Here is a 22,731-nt window from a genome sequence, read left to right as displayed (position 1 = left end):
CGGTATGTAACCTACCAGTTTAGCACCATACCAGCAGGTGGCACCCGGTATGTAACCTACCAGTTTAGCACCATACCAGCAGGTGGCACCCGGTATATAACCTACCAGTTTAGCACCATACCAGCAGGTGGCACCCGGTATATAACCTACCAGTTTAGCACCATACCAGCAGGTGGCACCCGGTATGTAACCTACCAGTTTAGCACCATACCAGCAGGTGGCACCCGGTATGTAACCTACCAGTTTAGCACCATACCAGCAGGTGGCATCCTTACACATAACAGTCACTACACTCCCTCTCTTGCTCTTGGTCCTCATATTTGTAAGTCACCTTGATTTAGCACCTGTGTGTTTAATCCGTTTCTTTATAAAACATATTTAGTGAACTCCATGACAGTAGCTAAAGCAAGGGTCTATTAGCAGCACACACGTAGACTACAAATGCATGCTGGGCCGGGCGCGCCCTCAGCTGAAGTGAGTGCTTCTGGAGCGAAATTGGAGAAGACCGACGCTCCAGCCTTTGGGAATCTCGCTCCACGATCCAGTCAAATTGAGCTCTGCTCCGTTTCAGCATCGCTCACATACTCTGGTCCATAACAGGCTACTGCGTTGCACTGGTAAATGCTTCACAATGTATTTCTTTGTAGGCTAGAGCCTGGAAATAATTTAAATAATCTAACCTAAATAATTCATTTTGGTTCCTTCTCAGGCTCCTGACCAACTTAGTGTTTATATGCTGTTTAATATGACATGTAGCCTATTATGAAATTGGGTCCGGTCTAAAGGCACTGCATCTCAGTGATAGAAGCGTCACTACAGACCTGGTTCGATTCCAGGCTGTATCACAACCGGCAGTGGTTGCGCACAATTGGCCCAGCGTTATCCGGGTTTGTAGTAAGAATGTGTTCTTAACTCAAATCAAATGTATTTATATAGCTCTTCGTACATCAGCTGATATCTCAAAGTGCTGTACAGAAACCCAGCCTAAAACCCCCAAACAGCAAGCAATGCAGGTGTAGAAGCACGGTGGCTAGGAAAAACTCCCTTAACTGACTTGACAAGTTAAATAAAGTTTACAAATACCATTTTTTTTAAATCATGTTCATCATTTCATGAATTCAAATACCTTTCATTCACATCCATATTGTTTAGTTTCAATACTTAAAAACAATTGGTAGGTCCAGGTAGTCAAAAAAATAGATTAAATTGTGATTTAAATTGTGATAAAAATGAATGGAGCGATTTTGGAGCAGTGTGTTTTTTTTTCTGTGAGGGAGCGGTAGCCTCTGACCCCAACCCCTCCTCTACATAAAGGACGTGGAGAGCCACACCCACTCATCAGGATTCCACATGCTCTGACCCCAACCCCTCCTCTACATAAAGGACGTGGAGAGCCACACCCACTCATCAGGATTCCACATGCTCTGACCCCAACCCCACCTCTACATAAAGGACGTGGAGAGCCACACCCACTCATCAGGATTCCACATGCTCTGACCCCAACCCCTCCTCTACATAAAGGAAGTGGAGAGCCACACCCACTCATCAGGATTCCACATGCTCTGACCCCAACCCCTCCTCTACATAAAGGACTGGTCCATTCCGTTGTGTTGCACCACGTGTTTGTTCTTGTGTCGTCGTGGCAACATGTCTTTCAGCTGGTAGTGGCCCATGCGCCTGTGTTTATAGTAAGAGGAGTAGGTGAAACAGGAGACAACCAAGAGGATCACCACCACAGCTGCAGCCAGCCCTGCAAAGATGGGCAGGTAGTCCACTAGAGGGCAGGAGAGTAGAGGGAGAGGAGAGGGAGATGCAGAGGAGAGGAGGAGGAGGAGGAGGAGGAGGAGGAGGAGGAGGAGGAGGAGGAGGAGGAGGAGGAGGAGGAGGAGGAGGAGGAGGAGGGGGAGATGCAGAGAGGAGGAGGAGGAGGAGGAGGAGGAGGAGGAGGAGGAGGAGGAGGAGGAGGAGGAGGAGGAGGAGAGGAGGAGGAGGAGGAGAGGAGGAGGAGGAGGAGAGGAGGAGGAGGAGAGGAGGAGGACACTTTATGTTCCAGCCTTATTCTAAAATGGATTCAATAAAAAAATACCCTCATCAATCTACACACAATACCCCATAATGACAAAGCGAAAACAGTTTAAATATATGTTTTAATACTTATTAAAAATGAAAAACAGAAATACCTTATTTACATAAGTATTTGGACACTTTGCTATGAGACTCGAAATTGAACTCAGGTGCATCCTGTTTCCATTGATCATCCTTTAGCCGTTTCTACAACTCGATTGGAGTCCACCTGTGGTAAATTCAATTGATTGGACATGATTGGGAAAGGCACACACCTGTCTATGTAAGGTCCCACTGTTGACAGTGAATGTCAGAGCAATAACCAAGCCACGAGGTCGAAGGAATTCTCCATTGAGCGCCGAGATGTGATTGTGTCGCGGCACAGATCTGGGGAAGGGTACCAAAGAATATCTGCAGCATTGAAGGTCCCCAAGAACACAGTGGCCTCCATCATTCCTAAATGGAAGAATTTGGAACCACCAAGACTCTTCCAAGAGCTGGCCGCCCGGCCAAACTGAGCAATCAGAGGAGAAGGGCCTTGGTTGGGGAGTTTAACCAAGAACCCAATCGTCACTCTGAAAAAGCCCTAGAATTCCTCTGTGGAGATGGGAGAACCTTCCAGAAGGACAACCATCTCTGCAGAACTCCACCAATCAGGCCTTGTAAACATGTGTTGTCTGAATGCAGATGTATTGACCCTCTGGGCGGAATAAACTTGGTTGAACTTTCATAAATGTTCGTTGAGTTTTTCACTCTGAGATTTAGAGCCTAACAATTCGAACCAGAGACTGTAGTGACGCTTTTTGCACTGAGATGCTGTGCCTTAGACCGCTGCACCACTCGGGAGCCCAAATACAGGTGTGCCAAGCTTGTACCGTCATACTCAAGAAGACTCGGGGCTGTAATCGCTGCCAAAGGTGCTTCAACAAAGTACTGAGTAAAGGTTCTGAATACTTACGTGAATGTGATAACATTTTGTATTTATTATAAATTTGCAAAAAATGTCTAAAAACCTGTTTTTGCTTTGTCATTATGGGGTATTCTGGGTAGATTGATGAGGTGGGGGAAACAATTGAATCAATTTTAGAATATGGCTGTAAAGTGACACAATTTGGAAAAAGTCAAGGGGTCTGAATACTTTCCACGCAACCAACCAATCAGTCAATGAACCACCCAACCAATCAACCATCCAACCAATCATCCATCCAACCAACCAGTCATTCAATGATCCATCCAACCAATCATCCATCCAACCAACCAGTCATTCAATGAACCACCCAACCAATCAACCATTCATCCAACCAGTCATTCAATGATCCATCCAACCAATCAACCATTCATCCAACCAATCAACCATCCAACCAATCAACCATCCATCCATTCAACCAATCAACCATCCAACCAATCATCTATCCAACCAACCAACCAATCATTCAATGAACCACCCAACCAATCATCCATCCAACCAACCAGTCATTCAATGATCCATCCAACCAATCAACCATTCATCCAACCAATCAACCATCCAACCAATCAACCATCCATCCATTCAACCAATCAACCATCCAACCAATCATCTATCCAACCAACCAACCAATCATTCAATGAACCACCCAACCAATCATCCATCCAACCAACCAGTCATTCAATGATCCATCCAACCAATCAACCATTCATCCAACCAATCAACCATCCAACCAATCATCCATCCAACCAACCAATCATTCAATGATCCATCCAACCAATCATCCATCCAACCAACCAATCATTCAATGATCCACCCAACCAATCAACCATTCATCCAACCAATCAACCATCCAACCAATCAACCATCCAACCAATCATCCATCCAACCAACCAATCATTCAATGATCCATCCTACCAATCATCCATCCAACCAACCAGTCATTCAATGATCCATCCAACCAATCAACCATCCAACCAATCATCCATCCAACCAACCAATCATTCAATGATCCATCCAACCAATCATCCATCCAACCAACCAGTCATTCAATGATCCATCCAACCAATCAACCATCCAACCAATCAACCATCCAACCAATCATCCATCCAACCAACCAATCAGTCAATGATCCATCCAACCAATCAACCATCCAACCAATCAACCATCCAACCAACCAACCATCCAACCAATCATCCATCCAACCAACCAATCAGTCAATGATCCATCCAACCAATCAACCATCCAACCAATCAACCATCCAACCAATCAACCATCCAACCAATCATCCATCCAACCAACCAATCAGTCAATGAACCACCCAACCAATCAACCATCCAACCAATCATCTATCCATCCAACCAATCATCTATCCACCCAACCAATCATCCATCCATCCAACCAATCATCTATCCAACCAACCAACCAATCAGTCAATGAACCACCCAACCAATCAACCATCCAACCAATCATCCATCCAACCAACCAATCAGTCAATGAACCACCCAACCAATCAACCATCCAACCAATCATCTATCCAACCAACCAGTCATTCAATGAACCACCCAACCAATCAACCATCCAACCAATCATCTATCCAACCAACCAGTCATTCAATGAACCACCCAACCAATCAACCATCCATCCAACCAATCATCCATCCAACCAACCAATCAGTCAATGAACCACCCAACCAATCATCCATCCAACCAATCATCCATCCAACCAACCAGTCATTCAATGATCCATCCAACCAATCAACCATCCAACCAATCAACCATCCAACCAATCATCTATCCAACCAACCAATCATTCAATGAACCACCCAACCAATCAACCATCCAACCAATCATCCATCCAACCCACCAACCATCCAACCAATCATCCATCCAACCAACCAGTCATTCAATGAACCACCCAACCAATCAACCATTCATCCAACCAATCAACCATCCAACCAATCAACCATCCAACCAATCATCCATCCAACCAACCAATCATTCAATGATCCATCCAACCAATCATCCATCCAACCAACCAGTCATTCAATGATCATCCAACCAATCAACCATCCAACCAATCAACCATCCAACCAATCATCCATCCAACCAACCAATCATTCAATGATCCATCCAACCAATCATCCATCCAACCAACCAGTCATTCAATGATCCATCCAACCAATCAACCATCCAACCAATCAACCATCCAACCAATCATCCATCCAACCAACCAATCAGTCAATGATCCATCCAACCAATCAACCATCCAACCAATCAACCATCCAACCAATCAACCATCCAACCAATCATCCATCCAACCAACCAATCAGTCAATGATCCATCCAACCAATCAACCATCCAACCAATCAACCATCCAACCAATCATCCATCCAACCAACCAATCAGTCAATGAACCACCCAACCAATCAACCATCCAACCAATCATCCATCCAACCAACCAATCAGTCAATGAACCACCCAACCAATCAACCATCCAACCAATCATCTATCCATCCAACCAATCATCTATCCACCCAACCAATCATCCATCCATCCAACCAATCATCTATCCAACCAACCAACCAATCAGTCAATGAACCACCCAACCAATCAACCATCCAACCAATCATCCATCCAACCAACCAATCAGTCAATGAACCACCCAACCAATCAACCATCCAACCAATCATCTATCCAACCAACCAGTCATTCAATGAACCACCCAACCAATCAACCATCCAACCAATCATCTATCCAACCAACCAGTCATTCAATGAACCACCCAACCAATCAACCATCCAACCAATCATCCATCCAACCAACCAATCAGTCAATGAACCACCCAACCAATCATCCATCCAACCAATCATCCATCCAACCAACCAGTCATTCAATGATCCATCCAACCAATCAACCATCCAACCAATCAACCATCCAACCAATCATCTATCCAACCAACCAATCATTCAATGAACCACCCAACCAATCAACCATCCAACCAATCATCCATCCAACCCACCAACCATCCAACCAATCATCCATCCAACCAATCAACCATCTGTCTCACCTGTGACCTCCACGTTAACAGTACAGGTGCTGTTTCCCAGGAGGTTTCTGGCGATGCAGGTGTAATCTCCAGAGTGAGACTTGGCAATGTTGGTGATGGTCACTACGGATCTCTCTTCCATGGGGTTGGGGTCGGCATGGGAGAGCAACCAATCGTACGAGGGGGCAGGGTTACCTTTTGCACTACAGTTAAGTGATAGGGTGTCACCCTCCGTGATGCTCATGGAGAAACATCCAGGACTCATAGTGATCTGAGGCTTGTCTGGGGGGGGGGATGAAACAAGCGATAAAGAGAGATGAGAAACAAGTTGATTAATGAGCGATAAAGAGAGATGACAAACAAGTTGATTAATGAGCGATAAAGAGAGATGACAAACAAGTTGATTAATGAGCGATAAAGAGAGATGAGAAACAAGTTGATTCATGAGCGATAAAGAGAGATGACAAACAAGTTGATTAATGAGCGATAAAGAGAGATGACAAACAAGTTGATTAATGAGCGATAAAGAGAGATGAGAAACAAGTTGATTAATGAGCGATAAAGAGAGATGAGAAACAAGTTGATTCATGAGAGAAAATGAAGTGAAAACAGCATCTGTCAACGTCATGACTCGTCTGGTGTCTAACTAACTGTTCTACTAAATGTGTGTAGACAGAGAACCAGAAGGACTCACAGTGCACGTTGGTGTTGAGGCGGTTTGAGTCCATTACAGGAGGAGGTCGGGGTCCCTCTGGTCCCAGATCCAACATGGCTGAACACAACAACTGGGCCCCGTCATCAAGATTAGTGGGGGAGAACTGCAGGGAATAGCTCTCGTTTACCGGTTCCCTAGTGTCATTGTTCAATTGGTGAATGTCGTTGTTCAGTGGTTGTGTGTATAACACTGTCCGTTCACCATTGGTAGAGACTTTGTAGAAGGTCACCGTGAGTCTCCCAATAGGAGCGATGTTCTGGACAAGACACTGCAGCAGGTACTGATTCCCCTCAACCATCGGATCAGGATACTTCCTGTAACTGATGGAGACACTGTCTGGAAGCTCTGTGGAGGAAGGGAAACACACAGTGTTTAACACTGCAGAGCCATAGTAAGAATACATTCAGAAACACCAGAGAAGATAAGATAAGAGAGATGTCACTCACTATAAACTGTGATGTTCAGCTGTTCCTGACACTGGCCTCCTTCTGTGTAGCATGTAGGTTTGATATTCCAGTCAGTCACACTGTCAAATCAAATGGAATATTTAAAGTGCATTTAAAATAAATCAAAAATAGAAGCCAGAACTGTCTAAAACAGTAAAACCATTCATTAAAGGCTTTTCTAACACGTTTTTAACAAGTTTTAAAAGTCTCATCTGTGTCTGCCTCTCTCACCTGTCCACCCTCCAGCGTAGGATCTTCACCTTGTTGTCTGTTAGACCAACCCCTCCCTGGGTGGCTTCCCAGGCCATCTCTACAGGGATATCTGAGCTGCAGTTAGAGGAGGCTGGGTCTCCATGCTTCACCACCAGCCTGGCAGGACTGACCACCAGGCACTCAGCATCTGGAAGACCAAGGACAAGTGAAAACTTTATTGTTCTGTTATTGTTGATTTTATTGTTCAAACCAAACAGGACGATATTATTGTCTCATGTTTATATCTATCTGTATGGTAATCAACTACATGTTACACTCCATAACCCACACACACACACACACACACACACACACACACACACACACACACACACACACACACACACACACACACACACACACACACACACACACACACACACACACACACACACACACACACACACACACACACCTCCCGTACTAGCAGACCCCATGCTTCTAATGACCTCTAGTTATCACTATGGCAACACAGACAACATCTGGACCCTCCTCTTCCTGCCATTGTGCTCTGTGACGCCTAACACACACACACACACACACACACACACACACACACACACACACACACACACACACACACACACACACACACACACACACACACACACACACACACACACACACACACACACTGGCCTACAGCCAGATCCACACAGAATCTTTGGACTCCAAATACTATTTCACTCTGCCCTAATAAGTACCACGAAACACACAGGCTTTCCAATTGATCAATTGATCAATTTCAAAATACCTCATATTAAATAAATAAAGTACTAAAATAGAAAAACGAAACAGAAAAACACCTAAGCTATTCGGAGTCGATTGCCTCAATCTAATTGGTGTAGTAATAACATCCCCATCAAAATATGTCTGTTGAAGCTGTTGTTATGTGTGTGCTGCGTCTCAGTCTACTGCATCCGCCTTTTGTCGTCATTCTGCATCTGCTGTGGAAAGAGGCAGAGCTACAGTGTAACGATGAGACTCTCGCGAATATGAATGTGTTCCCCGTTCTGCTCTACGACCCTCACAAACCCCACGGGACTCGTCTGAAGTCGGTACCGCCGATGTGCCAACTTCCGTCTGTGGCGTCCGAACCTCTTGGTAAACAAACTACTGTGACATCACTATGGAAACGGGAAAGGTAAAAATAAATACATTGCGGTGTCCCCCCCCCCAAAAAAATGGGTTAAATATGTGTCAAAGCTAAATATATATTCGCTTTTAAGTATTTTTTGGGGGGGATACTAACAGGAATCCTGAAATCAAATAGTTAAATGATCAATGGTACGATCATCTTAGAACAATTCCCGATGTAATCTCAGTAGAATGTAATTTACCAAGCACCTGTATCACAACATTGTACTAGACCAGAAGTCTAACTTACCAAGCACCTGTATCACAACATTGTATTAGAACAGAAGTCTAATTCACCAAGCACCTGTATCACAACATTGTACTAGACCAGAAGTCTAATTTACCAAGCACCTGTATCACAACATTGTACTAGACCAGAAGTCTAATTTACCAAGCACCTGTATCACAACATTGTACTAGACCAGAAGTCTAATTTACCAAGCACCTGTATCACAACATTGTACTAGAACAGAAGTCTAATTTACCAAGCACCTGTATCACAACATTGTACTAGACCAGAAGTCTAATTCACCAAGCACCTGTATCACAACATTGTACTAGACCAGAAGTCTAACTTACCAAGCACCTGTATCACAACATTGTACTAGACCAGAAGTCTAATTTACCAAGCACCTGTATCACAACATTGTACTAGATCAGAAGTCTAACTTACCGGTGAAGTCACAATACAGAGACAATAATGAAACAAGTATTACAATCTCCATTCCCTGTAATAATCCCTGAGCGTCCCTCAGTGAAGGACACTGTATTCTGTTAGGCGAGCTGAATCTTTTTTACTGGAAACTCCCCAACGATCCGCCCTGCTCCCCTCTCTCTCTCTCTCTCTCTCTCTCTCTCTCTCTCTCTCTCTCTCTCTCTCTCTCTCTCTCTCTCTCTCTCTCTCTCTCTCTCTCTCTCTCTCTCTCTCTCTCTCTCTCTCTCTCTCTCTCTCTCTCTCTCTCTCTCTCTCTCTCTCTCTCTCTCTCTCTCTCTCTCTCTCTCTCTCTCAATGAGGGGGAGAGGATGGGGGGCGGGGGGTGGGGTGTAGTAGGTTCCTGTCGGTGTCATTGGTTTGGAATTTCCTAAAAAGCTCAAGAAAAACGTTGTTCTGTTCCTCCCCTATTTCTGTGTGACATTACAGGCTACAGAGAGGTGTGAAAGACAGAGAGAGAAATGGAGAGGGAGATGGGGGAGAGAGAGGGAGATGGGAGAGAGAGAGGGAGATGGGGGAGAGAGAGGGAGATGGGAGAGAGAGAGGGAGATGGGGGAGAGAGAGAGGGAGATGGGGAGAGAGAGGGGAGATGGGGGAGAGAGAGAGGGAGATGGGGGAGAGAGAGGGAGATGGGAGAGAGAGAGGGAGATGGGGGAGAGAGAGAGGGAGATGGGGGAGAGGGAGATGGGAGAGAGGGAGATGGGAGAGAGAGGGAGATGGGAGAGAGAGAGGGGAGATGGGAGAGAGAGAGGGAGATGGGGGAGAGAGAGACCCAAATAAGGACAGTAGTGTATTAGAAATAGAAAACTGTTTTGATTTATTCTCTGTGCCACCAGGCGTCTCTCACCACAAACACACACAGTGTCTCATCTGATGAGCCCATTCTATTGAAAGGGAGCAGGTTACTTACCCAAATGACTTCAGTTTCTGTGTTTTTTTAACCAGAGTTCTACACTGAGTTTACCAAAACCCAGCAGCATTGCAGTTCTTGACATGAACCGGTGTGTCTGGCTCCTACTAACATACTCTGTTCACTTAAATAGATTTACCCATTCACCCTCTGAATGGCACACATACACAATCCATGTCTCTAATATCTCAAGGCTTTAAACATCCTGCTTTATCCCGCCCCCCCCCCCTCTCCCTTCATCTACACTGATTGAAGTGGATTTAACAAGTGACATCAATAAGGGATCATAGATTTCACCTGGTCAGTCAATGTCATGGAAAGAGCAGGTGTTCATAATGTTTTGTACACTCAGTGTCTGTGTACAAAACGTATTGGGACAGTGACATATGTTTAGAAACGTTTAGAAATTACAGCACTTTTGATTTGAAATTATACAACGACTACGAGGTTAAACTGCAAACTGTCAGGTTTAATTTGGTGAACCGTTTAGAAATTATAGCACTATTTTTTTTACAAAGTATCACCCATTTTATGGGACCAAAAGTATTGGGATAAATTCACCTCTATGTGTATTAAAGTAGTAAGTATTTGGTCCCATATTCCGAGTACCAGATGATCACATAAAGCTCATGACTCTACAATCTTGTTGGATACATTTGCTGTTTGTTTTGATTGTTTCAGATGATTTTGGACCCAATAGAAATCACTGGTAAATAGTGTGTTGTGTCACTTTAGAGTCTCTTTTATTATAAATAAGAATATAATATGTTTCTAAACACTTCTACATTCATGTGGATGCGACCGTGATTATGGAGAGTGAGAAGGTTACAGACCCACAAATATCATACCCCCAAGACATGCTAACCTCTTACCATTACAATAACAGGGGAGGTTAGCATTTTATATCATATCTCCAAGACATGCTAACCTCTCACCATTACAATAACAGGGGAGGTTAGCATTTTAAATCATATACCTCCAAGACATGCTAACCTCTTACCATTACAATAACAGGGGAGGTTAGCATTTTATATCATATACCTCCAAGACATGCTAGCCTCTTACCATTACAATAACAGGGGAGGTTAGCATTTTAAATCATATACCTCCAAGACATGCTAACCTCTTACCATTATAATAACAGGGGAGGTTAGCATTTCATATCATATACCTCCAAGACATGCTAACCTCTCACCATTACAATAACAGGGGAGGTTAGCATTTTATATCATATACCTCCAAGACATGCTAACCTCTTACCATTACAATAACAGGGGAGGTTAGCATTTTAAATCATATACCTCCAAGACATGCTAACCTCTTACCATTACAATAACAGGGGAGGTTAGCATTTTATATCATATCTCCAAGACATGCTAACCTCTCACCATTACAATAACAGGGGAGGTTAGCATTTTATATCATATACCCCCCAAGACATGCTAACCTCTCACCATTACAATAACAGGAGAGATTAGCATTATATATATCATAACCCCAAGACATGCTAACCTCTCACCATTACAATAACAGGAGAGATTAGCATTATATATATCATAACCCCAAGACATGCTAACCTCTCACCATTACAATAACAGGAGAGATTAGCATTTTTTTTTTTATTATTATTTTTTTTCACCTTTATTTAACGAGGTAGGCTAGTTGAGAACAAGTTCTCATTTAAAACTGCGACCTGGCCAAGATAAAGCATAGCAGTGTGAACAGACAACACAGAGTTACACATGGAATAAACAATTAACAAGTCAATAACACAGTAGAAAAAAAATGGGCAGTCTATATACAATGTGTGCAAAAGGCATGAGGAGGTAGGCGAATAATACAATTTTGCAGATTAAAACTGGAGTGATAAATGATCAGATGGTCATGTACAGGTAGAGATATTGGTGTGCAAAAGAGCAGAAAAATAAATAAATAAAAACAGTATAAAAACAGTATGGGAATGAGGTAGGTGAAAATGGGTGGGCTATTTTCCTATAGACTATGTACAGCTGCAGCGATCGGTTAGCTGCTCGGATAGCTGATGTTTGAAGTTGGTGAGGGAGATAAAAGTCTCCAACTTCAGCGATTTTTGCAATTCGTTCCAGTCACAGGCAGCAAAGTACTGGAACGAAAGGCGGCCAAATGAGGTGTTGGCTTTAGGGATGATCAGTGAGATACACCTGCTGGAGAGCGTGCTACGGATGGGTGTTGCCATCGTGACCAGTGAACTGAGATAAGGTGGAGCTTTACCTAGCATGGACTTGTAGATGACCTGGAGCCAGTGGGTCTGGCGACGAATATGTAGTGAGGGCCAGCCGACTAGAGCATACAAGTCGCAGTGGTGGGTGGTATAAGGTGCTTTAGTGACAAAACGGATGGCACTGTGATAGACTGCATCCAGTTTGCTGAGTAGAGTGTTGGAAGCCATTTTGTAGATGACATCGCCGAAGTCGAGGATCGGTAGGATAGTCAGTTTTACTAGGGTAAGCTTGGCAGCGTGAGTGAAGGAGGCTTTGTTGCGGAATAGAAAGCCGACTCTTGATTTGATTTTCGATTTTATATCATATACCTCCAAGACATGCTAACCTCTCACCATTACAATAACAGGGGAGGTTAGCATTTTAAATCATATACCTCCAAGACATGCTAACCTCTCACCATTACAATAACAGGGGAGGTTAGCATTTTAAATCATATACCTCCAAGACATGCTAACCTCTTACCATTACAATAACAGGGGAGGTTAGCATTTTATATCATATACCTCCAAGACATGCTAACCTCTCACCATTACAATAACAGGGGAGGGTAACATTATTGGGCGGTATGATATTTGTGTGCCAGAGAGCTAAACAGAACTGAGGAAGTTGATTAGATCTTAACACACACAACATTCCTGAACTACCTCTCTGTAATGTCAGCCTTCCTCCTCCTCTTATACTTGTCCCAAATGGCACACTATTCCCTATATAGTGCACTACGTTTGACCAGTGGCCTATTCCCTATATAGTGCACTACGTTTGAACAGAGCCCTATTCCCTATGTAGTGCATTACGTTTGACCAGTGACGTTGCACCACATAGGGAATAGGGTGCTGTTTGGGACCTATATTCCAGGAGTTTATAATGTCTCTGTTAATGGTGCATTCAAGTAGTGTTCAGTCAGATTCTCAGATGTACCTCTCCCTCCCTCTGCCCTCTCTATCTCCCTCTCTATCTCCCTCTCTTCACCCTCTCTATCTCCCTCTCTCCCTCCATCCCTCTGCCCTCTCTATCTCCCTCTCTATCTCCCTCTCTATCTCCCTCTCTATCTCCCTCTCTTCGCCCTCTCTATCTCCCTCTGCCCTCCCTCCCTCCCTCTGCCCTCTCCATTTCCCTCTCTATCTCCCTCTGCCCTCCCTCCCTCTGCCCTCTCTATCTCCCTCTCTATCTCCCTCTGCCCTCTCTATCTCCCTCTCTTTGCCCTCCCTCCCTCCATCTGCCCTCTCTATCTCCCTCTGCCCTCTCTATCTCCCTCTGCCCTCTCTATCTCCCTCTGCCCTCTCTATCTCCCTCTCTATCTCCCTCCCTCTGCCCTCTCTATCTCCCTCTCTCTGCCCTCTCTATCTCCCTCTCTATCTCCCTCTGCCCTCTCTATCTCCCTCTCTATCTCCCTCTCTATCTCCCTCTGCCCTCCCTCCCTCCATCCCTCTGCCCTCTCTCCCTCACTCCCTCTGCCCTCTCTCCCTCCCTCTCTCCATCAATCCATCTGCCCTCCCTCCATCTCTCCCTCCCTCTCTCCCTCCCTCTTTCCATCAATCCATCTGCCCTCCCTCCCTCCCTCCATCTGCCCTCTCTTCCTCCCTCTCTACATCCCTCTCTCCATCAATCCCTCTGCCCTCTCTCCCTCTCTCTCTCCATCAATCCCTCTGCCCTCTCTCCCTCTCTCTCTCCATCAATCCCTCTGCCCTCTCTCCCTCTCTCTCTCCATCAATCCATCTGCCCTCTCTCCCTCCCTCCCTCCATCAATCCATCTGCCCTCTCTCCCTCTCTCTCTCCATCAATCCATCTGCCCTCTCTCCCTCCATCAATCCCTCTGCCCTCTCTCCCTCCCTCTCTCCCTCAATCCATCTGCCCTCTCTCCCTCTCTCTCTCCATCAATCCCTCTGCCCTCTCTCCCTCCCTCTCTCCATCAATCCATCTGCCCTCTCTCCCTCCCTCTCTCCCTCCCTCTGCCCTCTCTCCCTCCCTCTCTCCATCAATCCCTCTGTCCTCTCTCCCTCCCTCTCTCCATCAATCCCTCTGTCCTCTCTCCCTCCCTCTCTCCATCAATCCATCTGCCCTCTCTCCCTCCCTCTCCATCAATCCATCTGCCCTCTCTCCCTCCCTCTCTCCATCAATCCCTCTGTCCTCTCTCCCTCCCTCTCTCCATCAATCCATCTGCCCTCTCTCCCTCCCTCCCTCCATCAATCCCTCTGCCCTCTCTCCCTCCCTCCCTCCATCAATCCCTCTGCCCTCTCTCCCTCTCTCCATCAATCCATCTGCCCTCTCTCCCTCCCTCTCTCCATCAATCCATCTGCCCTCTCTCCCTCCCTCTCTCCATCAATCCATCTGCCCTCTCTCCCTCCCTCCCTCCATCAATCCCTCTCTCTCTCCCTCCCTCTCTCCCTCAATCCATCTGCCCTCTCTCCCTCCCTCTCTCCATCAATCCCTCTGCCCTCTCTCCCTCTCTCTCTCCATCAATCCCTCTGCCCTCTCTCCCTCCATCAATCCCTCTGCCCTCTCTCCCTCTCTCTCTCCATCAATCCCTCTGCCCTCTCTCCCTCCCTCTCTCCATCAATCCATCTGCCCTCTCTCCCTCTCTCTCTCCATCAATCCCTCTGCCCTCTCTCCATCAATCCCTCTGCCCTCTCTCCCTCTCTCTCTCCATCAATCCCTCTGCCCTCTCTCCCTCTCTCTCTCCATCAATCCCTCTGCCCTCTCTCCCTCCCTCTCTCCATCAATCCCTCTGCCCTCTCTCCATCAATCCCTCTGCCCTCTCTCCCTCTCTCTCTCCATCAATCCATCTGCCCTCTCTCCCTCTCTCTCTCCATCAATCCCTCTGCCCTCCCTCCCTCCCTCCATCAATCCATCTGCCCTCTCTCCCTCTCTCTCTCCATCAATCCCTCTGCCCTCTCTCCCTCCCTCTCTCCATCAATCCCTCTGCCCTCTCTCCATCAATCCCTCTGCCCTCTCTCCCTCTCTCTCTCCATCAATCCATCTGCCCTCTCTCCCTCTCTCTCTCCATCAATCCATCTGCCCTCTCTCCCTCTCTCTCTCCATCAATCCATCTGCCCTCTCTCTCTCCATCAATCCATCAATCCATCTGCCCTCTCTCCCTCTCTCTCTCCATCAATCCATCTGCCCTCTCTCCCTCTCTCTCTCCATCAATCCCTCTGCCCTCCCTCCCTCCCTCTCTCCATCAATCCCTCTGCCCTCCCTCCCTCTCTCCATCAATCCCTCTGCCCTCTCTCCCTCTCTCTCTCCATCAATCCCTCTGCCCTCTCTCCCTCTCTCCATCAATCCCTCTACCCTCTCTCCCTCTCTCCATCAATCCCTCTGCCCTCTCTCCCTCTCCCTCTCTCCATCAATCCCTCTGCCCTCTCTCCTCTAACTTTTTCAACCCCACTCTCTACCCCTTCCTTCTTTTTCACTCCTCCATCTCCCCCCGACTCTGAGTGGTACGTGTTTACTCAGAGGAAGGGAGAGTTTCTTATCAGAAGGGAAATACAAACACACACACACACAGAGTTTCCATCCATCAGAAACAACAGGACTGCTGCTGCTGGGAGAGGAGAGGCAGAGTGAGGCATGAAACAGACAAAGTTAAAGCTCTGGTTAAAAGTAGTATGTAGGGAATAGGGAGTCATTTGGGACATGAATACCCTTGGCCTTGGTACTGACTACTCTGGTTTTAAAGTAGTATGTAGGGAATAGGGAGTCATTTGGGACATGAATACCCTTGGCCTTGGTACTGACTACTCTGGTTTTAAAGTAGTATGTAGGGAATAGGGAGTCATTTCGGACATGAATACCCTTGGCCTTGGTACTAACTACTCTGGTTAAAGTAGTGTGTAGGGAATAGGGAGTCATTTGGGACATGAATATTGACACACTAGTGCAGAACAACATCCCCACCAAACAATGTAATATGATTAGTAGGTGTAATCTAGAGTCAAAGATGCCCTGCTATTGACACACTAGTGCTGAACAACATCCCCACCAAACAATGTAATATGATTAGTAGAGTCAAAGATGCCCTGCTATTGACACACTAGTGCTGAACAACATCCCCACCAAACAATGTAATATGATTAGTAGAGTCAAAGATGCCCTGCTATTGACACACTAGTGCTGAACAACATCCCCACCAAACAATGTAATATGATTAGTAGAGTCAAAGATGCCCTGCTATTGACACACTAGTGCTGAACAACATCCCCACCAAACAATGTAATATGATTAGTAGAGTCAAAGATGCCCTGCTATTGACACACTAGTGCTGAACAACATCCTCACCTGGAACAAGGTCATTTGTATATTATTAACAGAAGTCTAGTTTCATTGTATGTTATCTGACACCATAACTTAATAAGGAAATGTGAAATGAAGTATTATGTGTCATAGCTGACTAAGATCACCAATGGTCAGAGATAGTGAAAGAAAACGCAGGCAATAACACTGTAAAATGAATTAAATCCATGATATATATACACATATAGAAACCATGGAAACCATGGAATGGTAGGTGTAAAATGAATTAAATCCATTATATATATATATATATATATATATATATATATACACATATAGAAACCATGGAAACCATTGAATAGTAGGTGTAAAATGAATTAAATCCATTATATATATATATATATATATATATATATATATATATATATATATATATATATATATATACACATATAGAAACCATGGAAACCATTGAATAGTAGGTGTAAAATGAATTAAATCCATTATATATATATATATATACACATATAGAAACCATGGAAACCATGGAATAGTAGGTGTAAAATGAATTAAATCCATTATATATATACACATATAGAAACCATGGAAACCATGGAATGGTAGGTGTAAAATGAATTAAATCCATTATATATATATATATATATATATATATATATACACATATAGAAACCATGGAAACCATTGAATAGTAGGTGTAAAATGAATTAAATCCATTATATATATATATATATATATATATATATATATATATATATATATATATATATATATATATATATATATATATATATATATCACATACATACACATATATATATATATACACATATAGAAACCATGGAATAGTAGGTGTAACATGAATTAAATCCATTTTATATATATATATATATATATATTCACATACATACACATATATATATATATATATACACATATAGAAACCATGGAATAGTAGGTGTAACATGAATTAAATCCATTTTATATATATATATATATATATATATATATTCACATACATACACATATATATATATATATACACATATAGAAACCATGGAATAGTAGGTGTAACATGAATTAAATACATGATATATATATACACATATAGAAACCATGGAAACCATGGAATAGTAGGTGTGTCCTACTATTGGCACAGCATAATAGTTGATGTCTTCACTGTTATTCTACAATGTAGAAAATAGTACGAATAAAGAAAAACCCTTTAATGTGTAGGTGGATCCAAACTGTTGATTTAAGGCAAAATCATAAAGTTACAAGGTAATATTATCAAAGTATTGTTGTCATGGCTATCAATCAATCAATAATTGTATTTATTTATTCATCAGTAGTTAGCAGAAAGTGGACAGACAGCCACCAATCACAGTGGGAGGGATTTTGAAGAAGAAAAATAAATAAAAGCACATGTATTCAGCCAATCAGTGGGTTCAGGAAGTGGTCTTAAAGCCAATGAATGAGTTGGAGGAGCAGCACAGCCACCAAGGCACTTCCAGCAGCCTGACAGGAAGCTCCTGAGGAGGGAAACAGAAGTTTAGGCTGCGTTTACACAGGCAACACAATTCTGATCATTTGACAATAATTTGGCATGTCTGATATACATCTGAATTTTTTTCCCCAATATGTCAACAGCTCAAAAAACGACATGAGTTTATCTTTTGAGTTTTGATTTAAACTACATTCGTATGTGGATCTCAATCCTGATACAATTCCCATACTCCATATACAAGGATGCTCAGATTCATTTTTTTTTTGCTTCTGAAGTGGTTTTGCATATGACCTACCGTTACCAAGACGACCACCCCAAAGGTTAACGGAACAGAGAGAGGAAATGAGCATTGCATCCTTCCTCTGCTCCAACATGGCATAGCATTTTAGACGTCTTTTGTCCTTGTCCGTATATATATGTATATATTTCTACAACTTTCTTCGCATACCTTTTTATTTATATTTTTGATTTTCTATAAACTCATCTTCAAAACACTCTCCTGCAACCCGCCTAACCAACTTATATTTATAAAAAAATAAAGTATTATTTACCTCAAATCTGTAATCCTCCATAGAAGCTAGCCAGAAGCTAATCCAGAAGCTAGCCAGAAACTAATCCAGAAGCTAGCCAGAAACTAATCCAGAAGCTAGCCAGAAACTAATCCAGAAACTAGCCAGAAGATAATCCAGAAGCTAGCCTGAAGCTAATCAGAAGCTAGTTAGCTTCTTTACTGGCTAATCGTTAGTATTCAGCTAACCACAGTTTGTGATCATCAGCTACCCTTTAGCTCGAAAATCTATCGCCAGTTTTGTACGGTGCGGCTCGGAACATACCGGACCCATTTTTCTCTCCATGTCCCCGGATTTCAACCACTAACTCTGGACATTCATACCTGGATCTCGCAGCTAGCTAGCTGCTATCCGTGTGACTATCGGCTTACGTCGATTCCGGAGCAAACCTCAATTATTCCGGAGCTAGCCAGCTGAAGAGTTCCATCAGTCACTCCTGGGCTACAATCACCTATCCTCCCCACCAGGCCTTCACAACTGGACTACCGACGTTATCTACCCGAGTGAGTTATCTGCTGCCCTATCAGAGACTACATCAGTGTTAGTGCTGCCCTATCAGAGACTACATCAGTGTTAGTGCTGCCCTATCAGAGACTACATCAGTGTTAGTGCTGCCCTATCAGAGACTACATCAGTGTTAGTGCTGCCCTATCAGAGACTACATCAGTGTTAGTGCTGCCCTATCAGAGACTACATCAGTGTTAGTGCTGCCCTATCAGAGACTACATCAGTGTTAGTGCTGCCCTATCAGAGACTACATCAGTGTTAATGCTGCCCTATCAGAGACTACATCAGTGTTAGTGCTGCCCTATCAGAGACTACATCAGTGTTAGTGCTGCCCTATCAGAGACTACATCAGTGTTAGTGCTGCCCTATCAGAGACTACATCAGTGTTAGTGCTGCCCTATCAGAGACTACATCAGTGTTAGTGCTGCCCTATCAGAGACTACATCAGTGTTAGTGCTGCCCTATCAGAGACTACATCAGTGTTACTGCTGCCCTATCAGAGACTACATCAGTGTTAGTGCTGCCCTATCAGAGACTACATCAGTGTTACTGCTGCCCTATCAGAGACTACATCAGTGTTACTGCTGCCCTATCAGAGACTACATCAGTGTTACTGCTGCCCTATCAGAGACTACATTAGTGTTAATGCTGCCCTATCAGAAACTACATCAGTGTTAGTGCTGCCCTATCAGAGACTACATCAGTGTTAGTGCTGCCCTATCAGAGACTACATCAGTGTTAGTGCTGCCCTATCAGAGACTACATCAGTGTTAGTGCTGCCCTATCAGAGACTACATCAGTGTTAGTGCTGCCCTATCAGAGACTACATCAGTGTTAGTGCTGCCCTATCAGAGACTACATCAGTGTTAGTGCTGCCCTATCAGAGACTACATCAGTGTTAGTGCTGCCCTATCAGAGACTACATCAGTGTTACTGCTGCCCTATCAGAGACTACATCAGTGTTACTGCTGCCCTATCAGAGACTACATCAGTGTTACTGCTGCCCTATCAGAGACTACATCAGTGTTACTGCTGCCCTATCAGAGACTACATCAGTGTTACTGCTGCCCAATCAGAGACTACATCAGTGTTACTGCTGCCCTATCAGAGACTACATCAGTGTTAGTGCTGCCCTATCAGAGACTACATCAGTGTTAGTGCTGCCCTATCAGAGACTACATCAGTGTTAGTGCTGCCCTATCAGAGACTACATCAGTGTTAGTGCTGCCCTATCAGAGACTACATCAGTGTTAGTGCTGCCCTATCAGAGACTACATCAGTGTTAGTGCTGCCCTATCAGAGACTACATCAGTGTTAGTGCTGCCCTATCAGAGACTACATCAGTGTTAGTGCTGCCCTATCAGAGACTACATCAGTGTTAGTGCTGCCCTATCAGAGACTACATCAGTGTTAGTGCTGCCCTATCAGAGACTACATCAGTGTTAGTGCTGCCCTATCAGAGACTACATCAGTGTTAGTGCTGCCCTATCAGAGACTACATCAGTGTTAGTGCTGCCCTATCAGAGACTACATCAGTGTTAGTGCTGCCCTATCAGAGACTACATCAGTGTTAGTGCTGCCCTATCAGAGACTACATCAGTGTTAGTGCTGCCCTATCAGAGACTACATCAGTGTTAGTGCTGCCCTATCAGAGACTACATCAGTGTTAGTGCTGCCCTATCAGAGACTACATCAGTGTTAGTGCTGCCCTATCAGAGACTACATCAGTGTTAGTGCTGCCCTATCAGAGACTACATCAGTGTTAGTGCTGCCCTATCAGAGACTACATCAGTGTTAGTGCTGCCCTATCAGAGACTACATCAGTGTTAGTGCTGCCCTATCAGAGACTACATCAGTGTTAGTGCTGCCCTATCAGAGACTACATCAGTGTTAGTGCTGCCCTATCAGAGACTACATCAGTGTTAGTGCTGCCCTATCAGAGACTACATCAGTGTTAGTGCTGCCCTATCAGAGACTACATCAGTGTTAGTGCTGCCCTATCAGAGACTACATCAGTGTTAGTGCTGCCCTATCAGAGACTACATCAGTGTTAGTGCTGCCCTATCAGAGACTACATCAGTGTTACTGCTGCCCAATCAGAGACTACATCAGTGTTACTGCTGCCCTATCAGAGACTACATCAGTGTTACTGCTGCCCTATCAGAGACTACATCAGTGTTAGTGCTGCCCTATCAGAGACTACATCAGTGTTAGTGCTGCCCTATCAGAGACTACATCAGTGTTAGTGCTGCCCTATCAGAGACTACATCAGTGTTACTGCTGCCCTATCAGAGACTACATCAGTGTTACTGCTGCCCTATCAGAGACTACATCAGTGTTAGTGCTGCCCTATCAGAGACTACATCAGTGTTAGTGCTGCCCTATCAGAGACTACATCAGTGTTAATCAGGAACAGGGTTGGAGTTTAAACCTTCAGGAGGGCATCTCTCCAGGAACAGGAACATTATTATGTTGATCAAGGGTTTATTTAGTATTCTAGGTCAACATATAATGACGAAGGAGAAGCTACATGCATCTAATTATAGAATAGTCGACTAACAAATAGCCTACCAAAATGTAGGAAATTATCATTTATCTCTAAATCAGGTTAAAAAAAACTAATCCCCCTGTCAAAAAAATCGTTCCGCTCTCTTTGACTGTAGCCTATTGCATATTTTCTATATTAGCGGGTTAGGGTTGAGTGCGGCCCTCAGATTTTCACTTTATCACATCTAGTCAGGTTGTTGTGGATGGGTTATTAGTAATTCCGGGCGGTTGCGGGTGAACAAACAGCTTACCTGAGCACCACTAACACCTACACACACATGGAATTTAGTACGTCATTGAACCATGGCAGGAGGGAGGATGTATTCCTAAAGAATTCAACCATTCACTGTCAGTCATTAGTTATCTAAAATACTTTAAATCAAATGCACAGTACCAACATTTATTTAAGGAAATAAAACAGGAAAAAAATACCTAAACTATTAAACTCAACTTAATTCCGCCACAGAGTTGTGGAATTAGACAGAAGTCTAACTTACCGGTGAAGTCACAATACAGAGACAATGATGAAATAAGTAGACCAAATAAAATCGCCATTTTCCATCGAACTAACAACGAACGTCCCTCCGCGAAGTCTTCCGCTTTTCTGTTCGACGAGCTGAAGAAGAAATGCGCTCGTTCTGCTTTGCAGAAGACCGTTGAAAGTGAAAGTATTCTAGACTGGAAAACGCCCCAACGACCCCTCCTCTTCCTCCTCTCTCTCTCTCTCTCTCTCTCTGAGTCTTCTATTATCTACAGCAGTGGTATTCATAGTCGGGGTCACGAACTCGAGGGAGAACTGCAGTGCACTCGTCCAAAGCATAAATAAGAGTATAGATTATTGTAT

The 22,731-nt window shown here is 44.0% G+C and overlaps 1 protein-coding gene across 3 annotated transcripts; it reads right to left on the bottom strand.

Annotated features, from left to right (window-relative positions):
• Positions 1-1,050: 1,050 nt before the first annotated feature.
• On the bottom strand, positions 1,051-22,584 carry LOC124027089 (junctional adhesion molecule B-like). Of its 3 annotated transcripts, XR_006837340.1 has the most exons (7): positions 22,385-22,584; positions 7,469-7,637; positions 7,238-7,317; positions 6,771-7,136; positions 6,098-6,358; positions 1,505-1,774; positions 1,051-1,366 (listed from the first exon to the last, which is right to left on the bottom strand). XR_006837340.1 is itself a non-coding variant. In XM_046339633.1 (6 exons), exons 1-6 carry the CDS (start codon positions 22,440-22,442, stop codon positions 1,581-1,583), a joined length of 1,128 nt encoding a protein of 375 aa, XP_046195589.1. In that variant the 5' UTR covers positions 22,443-22,583; the 3' UTR covers positions 1,052-1,580. The 3 variants fall into 3 exon arrangements, 2 of the variants coding, with proteins under 2 accessions (XP_046195589.1, XP_046195591.1); XM_046339633.1 differs by having other exon boundaries at positions 1,052-1,774; positions 22,385-22,583; XM_046339635.1 differs by lacking the exon at positions 22,385-22,584 and adding an exon at positions 9,300-9,431 and having other exon boundaries at positions 1,053-1,774.
• Positions 22,585-22,731: the final 147 nt, after the last annotated feature.

Source organism: Oncorhynchus gorbuscha, unplaced genomic scaffold (genome assembly GCF_021184085.1).
Source record: "Oncorhynchus gorbuscha isolate QuinsamMale2020 ecotype Even-year unplaced genomic scaffold, OgorEven_v1.0 Un_scaffold_2947, whole genome shotgun sequence".
Lineage (NCBI taxonomy): Eukaryota > Metazoa > Chordata > Actinopteri > Salmoniformes > Salmonidae > Oncorhynchus > Oncorhynchus gorbuscha.
This window is presented reverse-complemented; position numbering and strand designations above follow the sequence as displayed.

What these genes read in the sequence shown, in the direction of transcription:
- LOC124027089 (XM_046339633.1), bottom strand. Translation starts at nt 22,442, where the DNA reads ATGGCGATTTTATTTGGTCTACTTATTTCATCATTGTCTCTGTATTGT. An exon ending in TCTGTATTGTGACTTCACCG is followed by an intron (nt 7,638 to 22,384) that starts GTAAGTTAGACT and finishes TTGGTCTTCCAG; the next exon opens with ATGCTGAGTGCCTGGTGGTC. An exon ending in GCTGAACATCACAGTTTATA is followed by an intron (nt 7,137 to 7,237) that starts GTGAGTGACATC and finishes CTTCCTCCACAG; the next exon opens with AGCTTCCAGACAGTGTCTCC.